At 53.0% G+C, this 16,717-nt stretch overlaps 1 protein-coding gene across 1 annotated transcript in view; it reads left to right on the top strand.

The window, feature by feature from the left end:
- LOC116952108 (piezo-type mechanosensitive ion channel component 2-like) overlaps positions 1–16,717 on the top strand; it is a 154,005-nt gene that overhangs the window by 32,224 nt on the left and 105,064 nt on the right. Inside the window, exons 2-4 of the mRNA XM_076074014.1 lie at positions 9,054–9,092; positions 11,755–11,962; positions 14,273–14,415. Coding sequence (XP_075930129.1) covers positions 9,054–9,092; positions 11,755–11,962; positions 14,273–14,415 — 390 coding nt within the window. The remainder of the gene's footprint in view (positions 1–9,053; positions 9,093–11,754; positions 11,963–14,272; positions 14,416–16,717) is intronic.

A 16,717-nucleotide genomic window follows, 5' to 3' on the forward strand; every position in this document is an offset into this window, starting at 1 on the left:
CACAACACCACACAACACACATTACAAAACACCACACCACACACTTTACACAACACCACACACATTACAGAACACCACACCACGTTACACAACACCACACACATTACCCACACCACACACATTACACAACACACACTTTACACAACACCACACACATTACACCACACTGCACACATTACACAACACCACACACTTTCCACAACACTTCACACATTACACAACACCACACACATTACCCACACCACACACATTACACAACACACACTTTACACAACACCACACACATTACACCACACTCACACATTACACAACACCACACACATTACACAACACCACACCACACACATTACACAACACCACACCACACACATTACACAACACCACACACGTTACACAACACCACACCACACACATTACACAACACCACACACATTACACAACACCACACCACCCACTTTACTCAACACCACACACTTTACACAACACCGCACACATTACACCACACTGCACACATTACACAACACCACACCACATTACAAAACACCACGTTACACAACACCACACACATCACACAACACCACGTTACACAACACCGCACACATTACACAACACCACACCACGTTACACAACACCACACACATTACACAACACCACACCACGTTACACAACACCACACACTTTACACAACACCACACACTTTACACAACACCACACACATTACACCACACTTCACACATTACACAAAACCACACATCACACAACACTACACCACACACATTACACAACACTACACCACACACATTAGACAACACCACACACATTACACAACACCACACAACACACATTACAAAACACCACACCACACACTTTACACAACACCACACACATTACACAACACCACACCACGTTACACAACACCACACACATTACAGAACACCACACACATTACACAACACCACACACTTTCCACAACACTTCACACATTACACAACACCACACACATTACCCACACCACACACATTACACAACACACACTTTACACAACACCACACACATTACACCACACTGCACACATTACACAACACCACACACTTTCCACAACACTTCACACATTACACAACACCACACACATTACCCACACCACACACATTACACAACACCACACACATTACACCACACTGCACACATTACACAACACCACACACATTACACAACACCACAACACACACACATTACACAACACCACACACGTTACACAACACCACACCACACACATTACACAACACCACACACATTACACAACACCACACCACACACATTACACAACACCACACACATTACACAACACCACACCACACACATTACACAACACCACACACGTTACACAACACCACACCACACACATTACACAACACCACACACATTACACAACACCAAACCACACACTTTACTCAACACCACACACTTTACACAACACCACACCACATTACACAACACCACGTAACACAACACCACAACCATCACACAACACCACACCACACCACGTTACACAACACCGCACACATTACACAACACCACACCACGTTACACAATACCACACACATTACACCACACCAGACCACGTTACACAACATCACACACATTACACAACACCACACCACGTTACACAACACCACACACTTTACATAACACCACACACATTACACAACACCACACCACACACATTACACAACACCACACCACGTTACACAATACCACACACATTACACAACACCACACACATTACACAACACCACACCACATTACACAACACCACACCACGTTACACAACACCACACACATTACACAACACCACACCACACACGTTACACAATACCACACACATTACACAACACACATCACACAACACCACACCACATTACACAACACCACACCACGTTACACAACACCACACACATTACACCACACCACACACATTACACAACACCACATCACACAACACCACACCACACACATTACGCAACACCACACACGTTACACAACATCACACACATTACACAACACCACATCACACAACACCACACCACACACATTACACAACACCACAGACTTTACACAACACCACACACATTACACAACACCACACCACATCACACAACACCACACCACGTTACACAACACCACACACATCACACAACACCACACCACACCACGTTACACAACACCGCACACATTACACAACACCACACCACGTTACACAACACCACACACACACATTACACAACACCACACCACGTTACACAACACCACACACTTTACACAACACCACACACATTACACAACACCACACCACGTTACACAACACCACACACATTACACAACACCACACCACATTACACAACACCACACCACGTTACACAACACCACACACATTACACAACACCACACACATTACACAATAGCACACCACGTTACACACCACCACACACATTACACAACACCACACCACATTACACAACACCACACCACGTTACACAACACCACACACATTACACAACACCACACCACGTTACACAACACCACACACATTACACAACACCACACCACGTTACACAATACCACACACATTACACAACACCACACCACGTTACACAACACCACACACATTACACCACACCACACCACGTTACACAATACCACACACATTACACCACATGACACCACGTTACACAACACCACACACATTACACAACACCACACACATTACACAACACCACACTTTCCACAACACTACACACATTACACAACACCACACACATTACCCACACCACACACATTACACAACACCACACACTTTACACAAGACCACACACATTACACCACACTGCACACATTACACAACACCACACCACACACATTACACAACACCACACACGTTACACAACACCACACCACACACATTACACCACACCACACACATTACACAACACCACACCACACACATTACAGAACACCACACACATTACACAACACCACACCACACACATTACACAACACCACACACGTTACACAACACCACACCACACACATTACACCACACCACACACGTTACACAACACCACACCACACACATTACACAACACCACACACAATACACAACACCACACCACACACATTACACAACACCACACACTTTACTCAACACAACACACTTTACACAACACCACACACATTACACCACACTGCACACATTACACAACACCACACCACATTACACAACACCACACCACGTTACACAACACCACACACATCACACAACACCACACCACGTTACACAACATCACACACTTTACACAACACCACACACATTACACAACACCACACCACACACATTACACAACACCACACATATTACACAACACCACACACTTTACACAACACCACACACGTTACACAACACCACACCACACATCACACAACACCACACCACACACATTACACAACACTACACCACACACATTAGACAACACCACACACATTACACAACACCACACAGCACACATTACAAAACACCACACACTTTACACAACACCACACACATTACACAACACCACACACATTACACAACACCACACGCATTACACAGCACCACACCACGTTACACAATACCACACACATTACACAACACCACACCACGTTACACAACACCACATACATTAGACAACACCACACACATTACACAACACCACACCACACACATTACACAACACCACACCTCGTTACACAACACCACACGCATTACACAACACCACACCACGTTACACAACACCACACACATTACACAACACCACACCACGTTACACAATACCACACACATTACACCACACCACACCACGTTACACAACATCACACACGTTACACAACACCACACACATCACACAACACCACACCACACACATTACACAACACCACACCACACATTACACAACACCACACACTTTAAACAACACCACACACATCACACAACACCACACCACACACATTACACAACACTACACTGCACACATTACACAACACCACACACATTGCACAACACCACACACATTACACAACACTCCCCCACACACATTACACAACACCACACACATTACACAACACCACACACATTACACAACACCACACACATTACACAACACAACACCACACCACACACTTTACACAACACCACACACTTTACACAACACCACACACATCACACAACACCACACGAACAACAACAACCGCCATTCGCCACTAAGTGGCGGTGACGTCACCACGACGCTTGTGCCAGGCTATGTGCACCCTGAGGCCACGTGAAGTGTCGAACGCCCGCTGGCAGGAGGTCACGGGGCAGACCCAGGTGCCACGGGTCGACTGACTGAGATGACTGGCTGATGCACCACCTGTGCCCCCTACTGTGCCATCCTGCTGTGCTTTAGCCATCCGGCGCTCCGCTCGTTGTTGTGAGCGTCGCTCCTCCGCCCTCCGTTGTTGTTGGAGGGCGACTACCTCCAACTGCCCAGTAGCATCCTTCACGAGCCTCCTCCACAGAGGTCGATCTTGACACCGCTGGTACCAGTCATCGGCAAGTCCACTCAGCTCCACGTCCTCCTGTACCACATCACTCCATCTCTTCTCTAGCCCGTGCCGCGCCCGCATAGCCCCCTCAATCCGGCCGAACAAAAGCTGTTTCGGCATGCGTTGGCTGGGCATGCGGGCTACATGACCCAGCCATCGCAGCCTTGCCCGCCGGAGGAGCTCACCGATGGGACCTTGCCCAGATCTTTCAAGGATTTGTGAGCTCCTCACACAATCCAGTCTGGTTAAACCCAGGATGGATCGTAGGCAGGCCAGCTTAAATGTTTCTAACCGGCGAAGATGTTCCATTAGGGGGGTCCACGTTTCGCAAGCGTAGAGAAGGGAGGGAATGACCGTGGCCGAGAAGACCTGAAGCTTAGTGCGGAGCGACAGACCAAGTAGCTTCCACACAGCGTTACGCAACCGATGAAAAGATATTGCCGCTCGACTGATTCGGAGTGAGACCTCTGCTGTTAAACTGGAGCCAGTTATAAGCACACTACTCAGGTATGGGAAACTCTCCACTCTCTCCACAACTGCCCCATCACCGATTGGGAGTTGTGGGGGTGGAGTGTCCAATGGTACAAAATACCCAGGCAAGTGCTTAGTTTTGGTGGGGCTGATGGTAAGGCCCCACCTCTTAGTGGCACGCTCCAGTCTCAGCAGCAGCGTCTCCAACTCCTCCTCTGACTGAGCAGCTATTACCAAATCATCAGCATACATAACGTGGTTGACCAATAGGGAGCCATCCCTTGACCGCACCCGGGCATCGATCAGCCTCCCATTATATCTGTACCATATGGAGATTCCCCCGGTACAGCTATTGAAGGTTTCACGAACTACGTAGTCAAAATAGATGTTAAATAATGTGGGAGCCAGAGGACATCCCTGTCGCACCCCAAGGTGTACAGGGAATGGCTCTGACTCTCGGCCACGTAGTTTTACCTGGGCCCGCTCACCATCATGAAGGTCCTTAATGATCGTGAGCAGAGGGTCAGGTACTCCAAAAGCACGAAGCACGACCCAGAGCCCAGGCCTACTGATGGTATCATAGGCCTTGACCATGTCAATAAAGCAGAGATGTAGGTCTTGTTGGAATTCCCTACACCTCTGCTGTAGCAGACGGACAGAAAATATGGCATCTGTGCAGGACCGCCCTTTCCTGAAACCGCATTGGGGCTCCGCAAGCCTCTCCTCAGGGTGCCTGGCAAGGCGATGCTGAATAATCCTTGCCAGGACCTTTCCCGGCACACTGAGGAGTGAGATGCCCCTGTAGTTGTTACAGTCTGTGCGGTCCCCCTTCTTAAAGAGGGGGACCACCAGGGCATCCTTCCAATCCTGCGGAACCCGTCCAGCGGCCCAGACCGTTGTTATGATGTCATATAGGGCAGTCTGTGCACAAACGCCACCCTCCCTCAGCATTTCGCTTGGGAGATCATCTCTGCCCGCTGCCTTTCCTGGTCTCAGACTCCGGATCGCCTTCAGTACTTCCTCAACAGATGGCAGCTCAGCCAGCCACTCACAAGGGGTGACTTCTTCCAATATTTGAGGCACCACAGCCTCAGCAGGGTCATCCTCACTTTGTGCCACGATGTTTTCCTGGCTGAGGGATTTTCCCTCCCCCAGGACCTCACAGAAATGCTCAGCAAATCTGCAAACCTGTTCCTGGGGATCGGAGATTGGCTCACCGTTTTTTCCCCTAACGATGGTAATAGGTGTGGCGCTGCAGGTTACTTTTTTGATGGAGTTAAATAGAGATTTGTGATCGCGGGCCACTGAGGCAGACTCCATCTCCTCAGCAACCCGCGACCACCACCCATCCTTGCAGCGCCTCACGGCTCTCCGAACCTCCGAGCGAAGGCTGCGGTAAGCCTCCTCATTCTCTGACGTGGGATTCTGTAGCCGATGACAGTGGGCCTGTCGCTTTTTCTCAACCATCCTGAACACCTCTGTCAGCCAGGATCTCTGGGGAGGTCTGGACCGCGTACCCAAAGCAGCCATTGCAGCTGCATGAGTCACAGTCCTAAACCTCGCCCATTTACCCTCGACATCAGGAGGAGTCGGGGACGATGCCAATCCCAGCCGCAAGCGATGATGAAATTCTTGCTTGCAACTTTCATCAGATAACTGAGACCAGGCCACTTTAGGTCGGAATGGGGTCCTGGGTGTACACCCACCACCGGAGTGGAAGAATGGCAGGCGCATCTTACAGATGACTAGTCGATGGTCAGAGGGCAGATCAGCTCCACGGTAGGTCCTGGTGTCAAGGACATAGGCTCGCATCCGCTGGTCCGTCACTATGTAGTCCAGCAGATGTTCTTGCTTGGACCCGGCATGCATCCATGATGTTGTGTGGATGTGCCGATGCCGGAACAGCGTGTTGGTAATTACAAGCCCATGGGCTGCACAAAAATCTAGCAGCCTCCTACCGTTGTTATTGAGCTGATCTGGCCCATGCCCTCCAATCACTCCAGACCAGGTGCCAGTATCATGACCAACTCGGGCATTAAAGTCACCCAACATGATGACTCTATCCCGAGGGGCCACTTTAGCCAGCACCTGTGACAGGAGGTCATAGAAGGCATCTGACTCATCGGCTTTGCCTGCATCCCTCCACGGATGTTCATCTTCGGTGGGGGCATAAGTAACCACGACCACCATTCCTCGCCTCCGGTTGATGGGAAGGCGAGCCCAAAGTAGCCTGGGGCTTACAGCTTCCCACACCTCACCGCCACGCTCCCACGCCCCCTTCATTCTTTTGTTCAAAAGAAGAGCCACACCCTGTTGTTTTGCAGTCTGCTGCCCCGAGTAGAGGACTGTCCACCCCTCATGGTGGCAGGAGCCAGAGCCGTTCCACCGGACCTCCTGAATGCCGCATAGATCCAGGCGGTACCGGTCCAGCTCCCGACAGAGGAGTGGCAGCCTCTCCTCCGCAGTGAGCGTTCGAACATTCCACGTGGCCACCCGTAGTGGATATTCAATCTCCTGGCTCCGCCAATTGGGGTTTGGCCAGGAGATGTCATAGACGCCTGGCCTCCCGGGGCCTCCGGCACACGTTACACAACACCACACACATTACACAACACCACACACATTACACAACACCACACCACATTACACAACACCCCACCACGTTACACAACACCACACACATTACACAACACCACACCACGTTCACAACACCACACACATTACACAACACCACACCACGTTACACAACACCACACACATTACACAACACCACACCACGTTACACAACACCACACACATTACACCACACCACACACATTACACAACACCACACACATTACTCAACACCACACACATTACACAACACCACACACATTACACCACACATTACACAACACCACACACTTTACACAACACCACACACATTACACATCACAACACCACACATCACACAACACCACACCACACACATTACACAACACCACACCACACACATTACACTACACCACACACTTTACACAATACCACACACTTTACACAACACCGCACACATTACACCACACTGCACACATTACACCACACCACACACATTACACAACACCACACACATTACTCAACACCACACACATTACACAACACCACACACATTACACCACACATTACACAACACCACACACTTTACACAACACCACACACATTACACATCACAACACCACACATCACACAACACCACACCACACACATTACACAACACCACACCACACACATTACACAACACTACACCACACACTTTACACAATACCACACACTTTACACAACACCGCACACATTACACCACACTGCACACATTACACCACACCACACACATTACACAACACCACACCACATTACACAACACCACACCACGTTACACAACACCACACACATCACACAACACCACACCACACCACGTTACACAACACCACACACATCACACAACACCACACCACGTTACACAACACCACACACATCACACAACACCACACCACACCACGTTACACAACACCACACACATCACACAACACCACACCACGTTACACAACACCACACACATTACACAACACCACACACATCACACAACACCACACCACACACGTTACACAACACCACACACATTACACAACACCACACACATTACACAACACCACACACATCACACAACACCACACCACACACGTTACACAACACCACACACATTACACAACACCACACCACACACATTACACAACACCACACCACGTTACACAACACCACACCACACACACCATTGCCACCACGTACCAGACCAAAATCTCCGTTTGGAGAGCCATTGGCCAGTATTAAATGTGCGACTGCTTTGGGAGCGAGATTTGATAAATTATTGTAGATTTAATATCTTCTAATTCATAACTAAAACATTTGGGAATTATTTTTTTTGCCTTCCACAGCCATTGAGACTGGTGCCAGAAGAGCTGGGAGTGTCCAACGTACGATTCATGAGCACAATTACACAAAATATTAAATATAAGCACTACCATCATCATCATCGGCAGCAGCAACAACACTACCAGCACGATTGACATGATTAACATCATCACTATAATCATCACCATAATCATCACCGTCAATATCATCATCACGGTCATCATCATGATCATCCCCCACCTCCGATTAGCGTGGTTGTCTACGTATGGGTGAGAAAGAAGTTCAACATATGTGCGTCAGCATCACGAACATCATCGACATCGTCAGTCGCACGGCTTGCACACTCGCTGCACCGCGTCACCCTGGCGCTACCCTCACCGGGTGCTCGCTAACTCGCTAGCGCCTCGTGCTCGCTAACTCGCTAGCGCCTCGTGCTCGCTAACTCGCTAGCGCCTCGTGCTCGCTAACTCGCTAGCGCCTCGTGCTCGCTAACTCGCTAGCGCCTCGCGCTCGCTAGCGCCCCGCGCTCGCTAACTCGCTAGCGCCTCGCGCTCGCTAACTCGCTAGCGCCTCACGCTCGCTAACTCGCTAGCGCCTCACGCTCGCTAACTCGCTAGCGCCTCACGCTCGCTAACTCGCTAGCGCCTCATGCTCGCTAGCGCCCCGCGCTCGCTAACTCGCTAGCGCCTCACGCTCGCTAGCGCCCCGCGCTCGCTAACTCGCTAGCGCCTCGCTAACTCGCTAGCGCCTCGCTAACTCGCTAGCGCCCCGCGCTCGCTAACGCGCTAGCGTCTCGCGCTTGCTAACTCGCTAGCGCCTCGCGCTTGCTAACTCGCTAGCGCCTCGCTAACTCGCTAGCGCCTCGCTAACTCGCTAGCGCCCCGCGCTCGCTAACTCGCTAGCGCCTCGCGCTCACTAACTCGCTAGCGCCTCGCGCTCGCTAACTCGCTAGCGCCTCACGCTCGCTAACTCGCTAGCGCCTCACGCTCGCTAACTCGCTAGCGCCTCACGCTCGCTAACTCGCTAGCGCCTCATGCTCGCTAGCGCCCCGCGCTCGCTAACTCGCTAGCGCCTCACGCTCGCTAGCGCCCCGCGCTCGCTAACTCGCTAGCGCCTCGCTAACTCGCTAGCGCCTCGCTAACTCGCTAGCGCCCCGCGCTCGCTAACTCGCTAGCGCCTCGCGCTTGCTAACTCGCTAGCGCCTCGCGCTTGCTAACTCGCTAGCGCCTCGCTAACTCGCTAGCGCCTCGCTAACTCGCTAGCGCCCCGCGCTCGCTAACTCGCTAGCGCCTCGCTAACTCGCTAGCGCCCCGCGCTTGCTAACTCGCTAGCGCCTCGCTAACTCGCTAGCGCCTCGCTAACTCGCTAGCGCCCCGCGCTCGCTAACTCGCTCGCGCCTTGCGCTCGCTAACTCGCTAGCGCCTCACGCTCGCTAACTCGCTAGCGCCTCACGCTCGCTAACTCGCTAGCGCCTCGTGCTTGCTAACTCGCTAGCGCCCCGCGCTCGCGAACTCGCTAGCGCCTCGCGCTTGCTAACTCGCTAGCGCCTCGCTAACTCGCTAGCGCCTCGCGCTTGCTAACTCGCTAGCGCCTCGCGCTCGCTAACTCGCTAGCGCCTCGCGCTTGCTAACTCGCTAGCGCCTCGCTAACTCGCTAGCGCCTCGCGCTCGCTAACTCGCTAGCGCCTCGCTAACTCGCTAGCGCCTCGCGCTCGCTAACTCGCTAGCGCCTCGCGCTCGCTAGCGCCTCGCGCTCGCTAACTCGCTAGCGCCTCGCGCTCGCTAACTCGCTAGCGCCCCGCGCTCGCTAACTCGCTAGCGCCTCGTGCTCGCTAACTCGCTAGCGCCTCACGCTCGCTAGCGCCTCGCGCTCGCTAACTCGCTAGCGCCTCGCGCTCGCTAACGCGCTAGCGCCTCGCGCTCGCTAACTCGCTAGCGCCTCACGCTCGCTAACGTGCTAGCGCCTCGCTAACTCGCTAGCGCCTCGCGCTCGCTAACTCGCTAGCGCCCCGCGCTCGCTAACTCGCTAGCGCCTCGCGCTCGCTAGCGCCTCGCGCTCGCTAACTCGCTAGCGCCTCGCGCTCGCTAACGCGCTAGCGCCTCGCTAACTCGCTAGCGCCCCGCGCTCGCTAACTCGCTAGCGCCTCGCGCTCGCTAGCGCCTCGCGCTCGCTAACTTGCTAGCGCCTCGCGCTCGCTAACGCGCTAGCGCCTCGCTAACTCGCTAGCGCCTCGCGCTCGCTAACTCGCTAGCGCCTCGCGCTCCCTAACGCGCTAGCGCCTCGCGCTCGCTAACTCGCTAGCGCCTCGCTAACTCGCTAGCGCCTCGCGCTCGCTAACTCGCTAGCGCCTCGCGCTCCCTAACGCGCTAGCGCCTCGCGCTCCCTAACTCGCTAGCGCCTCGCGCTCGCTAACTCGCTAGCGCCTCGCGCTCCCTAACGCGCTAGCGCCTCGCGCTCGCTAACTCGCTAGCGCCTCGCTAACTCGCTAGCGCCTCGCGCTCGCTAACTCGCTAGCGCCTCGCGCTCCCTAACGCGCTAGCGCCTCGCGCTCCCTAACTCGCTAGCGCCTCGCGCTCGCTAACTCGCTAGCGCCTCGCGCTCGCTAACTCGCTAGCGCCCCGCGCTCGCTAACGCGCTAGCGCCTCGCTAACTCGCTAGCGCCTCGCGCTCGCTAACTCGCTAGCGCCTCGCGCTCACCAGCGCCTCCCGTCACGTGCCTCACAGGCCGTGCTCCACACGGCCAACGGGAGCCCCGGGCGCCCCGTGCAGCACGACGGCGCCGCGCGGCGCCCCTCCCCTCTCGTCGACCTCCGCGACCTCCGCGACCTTGACAACCGCGACCTGCTCATCGACCCTGGCGACCCCCTCTCTCCGGGCTACGTGGAGATCCCCATCGAGTCGCCCTCCTCGTGGAGACCTTCGGCTCAGTCCGGTGCGGACTCCGTGATCCCCGTCCCATCCACACCGCGGCCCCGCCACTCTCGCACACGTGGTCTGATGCGTGCGTCACGAGCGGCAGACGGATGATATGGAGGTCGTAGTTATGGGAATTCACCGAGGCGTGCTTCTTCTGCGCAGGAGGTCTGAGAAAATTAATTGGAAAAATACTGGTACTCAGCGTCAGTGTAAAAAAAAATATGAGTACAAATTGGAACATAATATTGTAAAAACATTTGGTTGAAAGAATAAATAGTGCAAGATTTCAGTGTGAGATTAAACTTCCTGTACATTTATGAAAAGAAAATATTTACAGAAGCTCACTCAGGCTATAAATAATTACGAGATAAACCGGCGTCTTCATTTGAGGTCAGATGTCTCCCGACTCAAACATGCATTGAGTGCCAATCATCTGCCCTCGTGGCCCTCAGCCAGTAAGCAGAAACTCCACATTCCTATGGCGGGACTTAGTTTTCTCTAAAACAGCCATTGCTCACTCCTGGAAAGTGGCCGAAATCACAAAGTGGTGGCCCTGTAAATCGTTTGTAACCGCGGGTTGCATTTAATATCCGTGGCCCAAAATGAATAGAATTTTACGTGACCTCAGCAGCAGCAGCAGCAGGAGGTGGAGGTGGAGGTGGAAGTGGAGGTGGAAGTGGAGGTGGAAGTGGAGGTGGAGGTGGAAGTGGAGGTGGAGGTGGAAGTGGAAGTGGAGGTGGAAGTGGAGGTGGAAGTGGAGGTGGAGGTGGAAGTGGAGGTGGAGGTGGAAGTGGAGGTGGAGGTGGAAGTGGAGGTGGAAGTGGAGGTGGAGGTGGAGATGGAAGTGGAGGTGGAGGTGGAAGTGGAGGTGGAAGTGGAGGTGGAGGTGCTGCTGTTGCTGCTGCGTGTGTATGAGCCGACGACGTGCGAGGGTTACAGACGCAGGGCGAGTGGAAGAGACGCGTAGACAAGCGCTTCCGCCGCGTTGCCATCTGAGGCCGCCCCACGACGACGCGGTGACGACGTGACGATGACGTGACAATGACGTAACGATGACGTGACGACGTGACGATGACGTGACGACGATGACGTGACGATGACGTGACGACGTGACGACGACGTGACGATGTGATGATGTGACGACGACGTGACGACGACGTGACGATGACGTGACGATGACGTGACGATGACGTGATGATGTGACGATGACGTGACGACGACGACGTGACGACGACGTGACGATGTGATGATGTGACGACGACATGACCACGTGACGTGACGACGACATGACCACGTGATGACGACGTGACAACGACGTGACGATGTGATGATGTGACAAGGACATAACCACGTGACGTGACGACGACATGACCACGTGACATGACCACGTGACGCGACGACGACATGACCACGTGACATGACCACGTGACGTGACGACGACATGACCACGTGACATGACCACGTGACGTGACGACGACATGACCACGTGACATGACCACGTGACGTGACGACGACATGACCACGTGACATGACCACGTGACGTGACGACGACATGACCACGTGACGACGCGAGGCGGCCCTCTGTAGAATCGTGAATGGGAGTGGCACTCCTTAGCTCCCCCCATGCCTCGACTGTCATGGAGTTTATTTGGTGATAGAGCTGGAGCGCAGAAATTGAATGCATCGTCTGTTGAACGTTGTGTGGTAACTGCAATGTCCCAACTATATGAGGCTTGCTCCGTGTGGATGGATGGCAGTCCTGCAGTCGATTGGGTGGTTATAAAACACAGTGGCTGAAAGTGGTCAATTTCCATCGAGCCAAAGGTCTTATCAGTAACATTCATTTTCACCATCATCATACGTGTAATTTTCTTACGGTAAGCTGTGTGTAACTGTAAACATTGTAAGGTGCTAAGTTAGCCCAGTGATGAGTGGATCGCACTTTGATGAGGCGACCGTGCTGGGCTGTGTGGCATTCTGCCACCGTTCCCCTGGCTCACATGGATGCAGCTGCTGGTCATGAGTCAGCCGGAGTGCTTCACTGATTCATTGATGCTTTCATTTCAAATTTAGCAAAGCACGACGTAGGTGGGGGGAGTTAGGGGTCTTTGATTGTCCCCTTAGGCCACGGTTCTACGTCTTCTCCCGCCCTGCATCTGCAGCAAAACGTGAGTGGAAGGCGTTCACCCCGCTTTGTGGTGTTCTATTGTGGGCCTCGATTGGGCATCAAGTGGGCCTTACCTAGGACAGAAAAAACAAAATTATAGTTGGAGTTTTAATTGAAAGTGACATTGACCTGACCTGACCACGTCCTTCCATTCTGCAGGTTTATCAGGCCAGGGGTCAAAGTGCAGCTTGGAGGGCGAAGCGGAGGCCGGGGGTCAGGGGTCGGGCCCGGCGGGACACTTTGGGACGGTCGGCCGGTTTCTGATGCAGCAGAGCTACGTGACGGCACTCATCGCGATGATGGTGAGCGAGCACGCGGGCATACGCCACACTCTCACCCCACACTCACCCCACACTTACCCCGGTCTCACCCCACACTCACCCCACACTCGGCCTGACTCGCCCACACTCACCCGACACTGATCTGACACTTGCCCCACACTCACCGCACACTCGCACCACGCGAGGTGATACGTCGGGCAGGGAGAGTAAAACGGCATTCCACCCAGAGACAGCAAACCCACGGTCGTCACGAGCACCAGTGAAACATTTAAAAGCAAATTAATGCAATATGCTAACGAAACAGAATACAAATTAACCAATTAAAAACACACTCACCCGGATTTGCGGACAGTAAGTGTGTGAGTTAGTGTGTATCCTTGTGAGTGTGTGAGTGAGGAGCAGTAGTTTCTTTTTTGAATGGAATTAAAGAGTCATTTGTGGTTAGCGTAATGCTGCACTACGAACCCGGCGACCCGAGCTCAATTCCCACTCATGGCCAACACCAGTGGCGATTATCTGAACCGGTTCTGGGCCTCCCCTAGGTTGACTCAGTCTCAAATGAGTACTTGGTACGGTGTGTAAACATAGGCACTGAGGAGACAAAGGCGGCCGGGCGTGGTGCTGGTCACCCACCCCCGCGTGTGCCATGCCGTTTTCATAGGTGCTTGCTAACAGCATTTGCCCCAACAGTCTGTTCAGGCTATATGGGGAATCTTTTTCTGTGAGTGTGAGTGAGTCTGTGAGTGTGAGTGAGTGTGTGTGAGTGTGTATGTGTATCTGTGTGAGTAAGTGAGCTAGACCAGTTGTGTATATATTTGAGTGTGTGTGAGTATGATCTGCCCACTGACCATCGGCTTGTCATCTGTAAGATGCATCTGCCATTCTTACACTCCGGTGGTGGGTGTCCATCTGTGACCCCATTTCAACCCACAGTGGCCTGGTCTCAGCTAGATAAAGTTGTAAGCAAGAATGTCATCATCACTTGCAGCTGGGGTTGGCATCGTTTCCACCTCTTCCTGATGTCGAGGGGAAATAGGCGAGGTTTAGGACGCTGGCTCATGCAGCTGCAATGGCTGCTTTGGGTACACGGTCCAGACGTGCCCAGAGACCCTGGCTGATGGAGGAGGTGTTTCGGCTGAGAAAAAGCGACAGGCCCACTCCCACCATCTACAGCATCCCACGTTGGAGAATGAGGAGGCTTTCCGCAGCCTTCGCTCAGAGGTTCGGAGAGCCGTGCGGCGCTGCAAAGATAAGTGGTGGTCGCGGGTTGCTGAGCCTCTGTAGTCCGCGATCACAAATCACTCTTTAACTCCATCACAAAAGTAACTTGCAGTGCCGCACCATCAGATTTGCTGAGCATTTCTGTGAGGTCGCGGGTGAGGGGAAATCCCTCGGCCTGGAAAACATCAGAGGGCGGGGATGGCCCTGCTGAGGCTGCGGTGCCTCAAATATTCCAAGTAGTTACCCCTGTGAGTGGCTGGCTGAAGTCCCAACTGTTGAGGATGTATGGAAGGCGGTCCAGATTCTGAGATCAGGCCTATGATACCATCAATTGGCCTGGGCTCTGGGTTGTTCTTTGTGCTTTCAGAGTCCCAGACTCTCTGCTCAAAATCATTGAGGACCTTCATGATGGTTGGCAGGCCCAGGTAAATCTACAGCGCTGGGAGACGGAGACATTCCCTATTCACCTTGGGGTGGGACAGGGATGTCCTCTGGCTCCCACATTATTTAACATCTTTTTCGATCACGTAGTTCAAGAAGCTTTCCATGCTGTTCCGGAAGAATCTCCATCTGGTACAAATGTAGTGTTGTTCTATGGAGGCGCACACTCGAACTTGGAGGCAACACGTTTGTTTAACGACCCAACAGGCTAACTACATGAAAGTACACTTTATCCACTTTAACGGGGTAACTAGATAACCGGGTCAGGCCAGTGACGCCTGCCCGACCCACGACGCCGAGTGTGACGACAACCGAAGACCAACGAGACGTGGGACCCAGGCTTGATACCACAGACTAGCCAAGAACGCTCTCGGGACCGCCCCTTTATGCTCCTGAGCGTGGCCTCGCTCCGCCTTCGGCCACGGCCTCTTCGAGACCTTTCTTGAAAGCCTCGACCGAGCATCACGTGTCCCTCAAGCCCCCCTCGGGCCCCCCTCACTACCCTGTCCCGGTCACGTGCCCTCTCGGGCTCACTCAGACTACCATGTCCTGACTTGCCCTCTCTCAGGCCGTCACCAGGACTATGCCCCCTAGGGCCCGATCGCATGCCGCACTCACTCTGGCCCCAGAGAGAGGCTCCAGATGCACATTAACACTCCTA

This window comes from Petromyzon marinus, chromosome 45 (genome assembly GCF_048934315.1).
Source record: "Petromyzon marinus isolate PM22_M1 ecotype Great Lakes invasive population chromosome 45, UKy_Petmar_22M1.pri1.0, whole genome shotgun sequence".
NCBI lineage: Eukaryota > Metazoa > Chordata > Hyperoartia > Petromyzontiformes > Petromyzontidae > Petromyzon > Petromyzon marinus.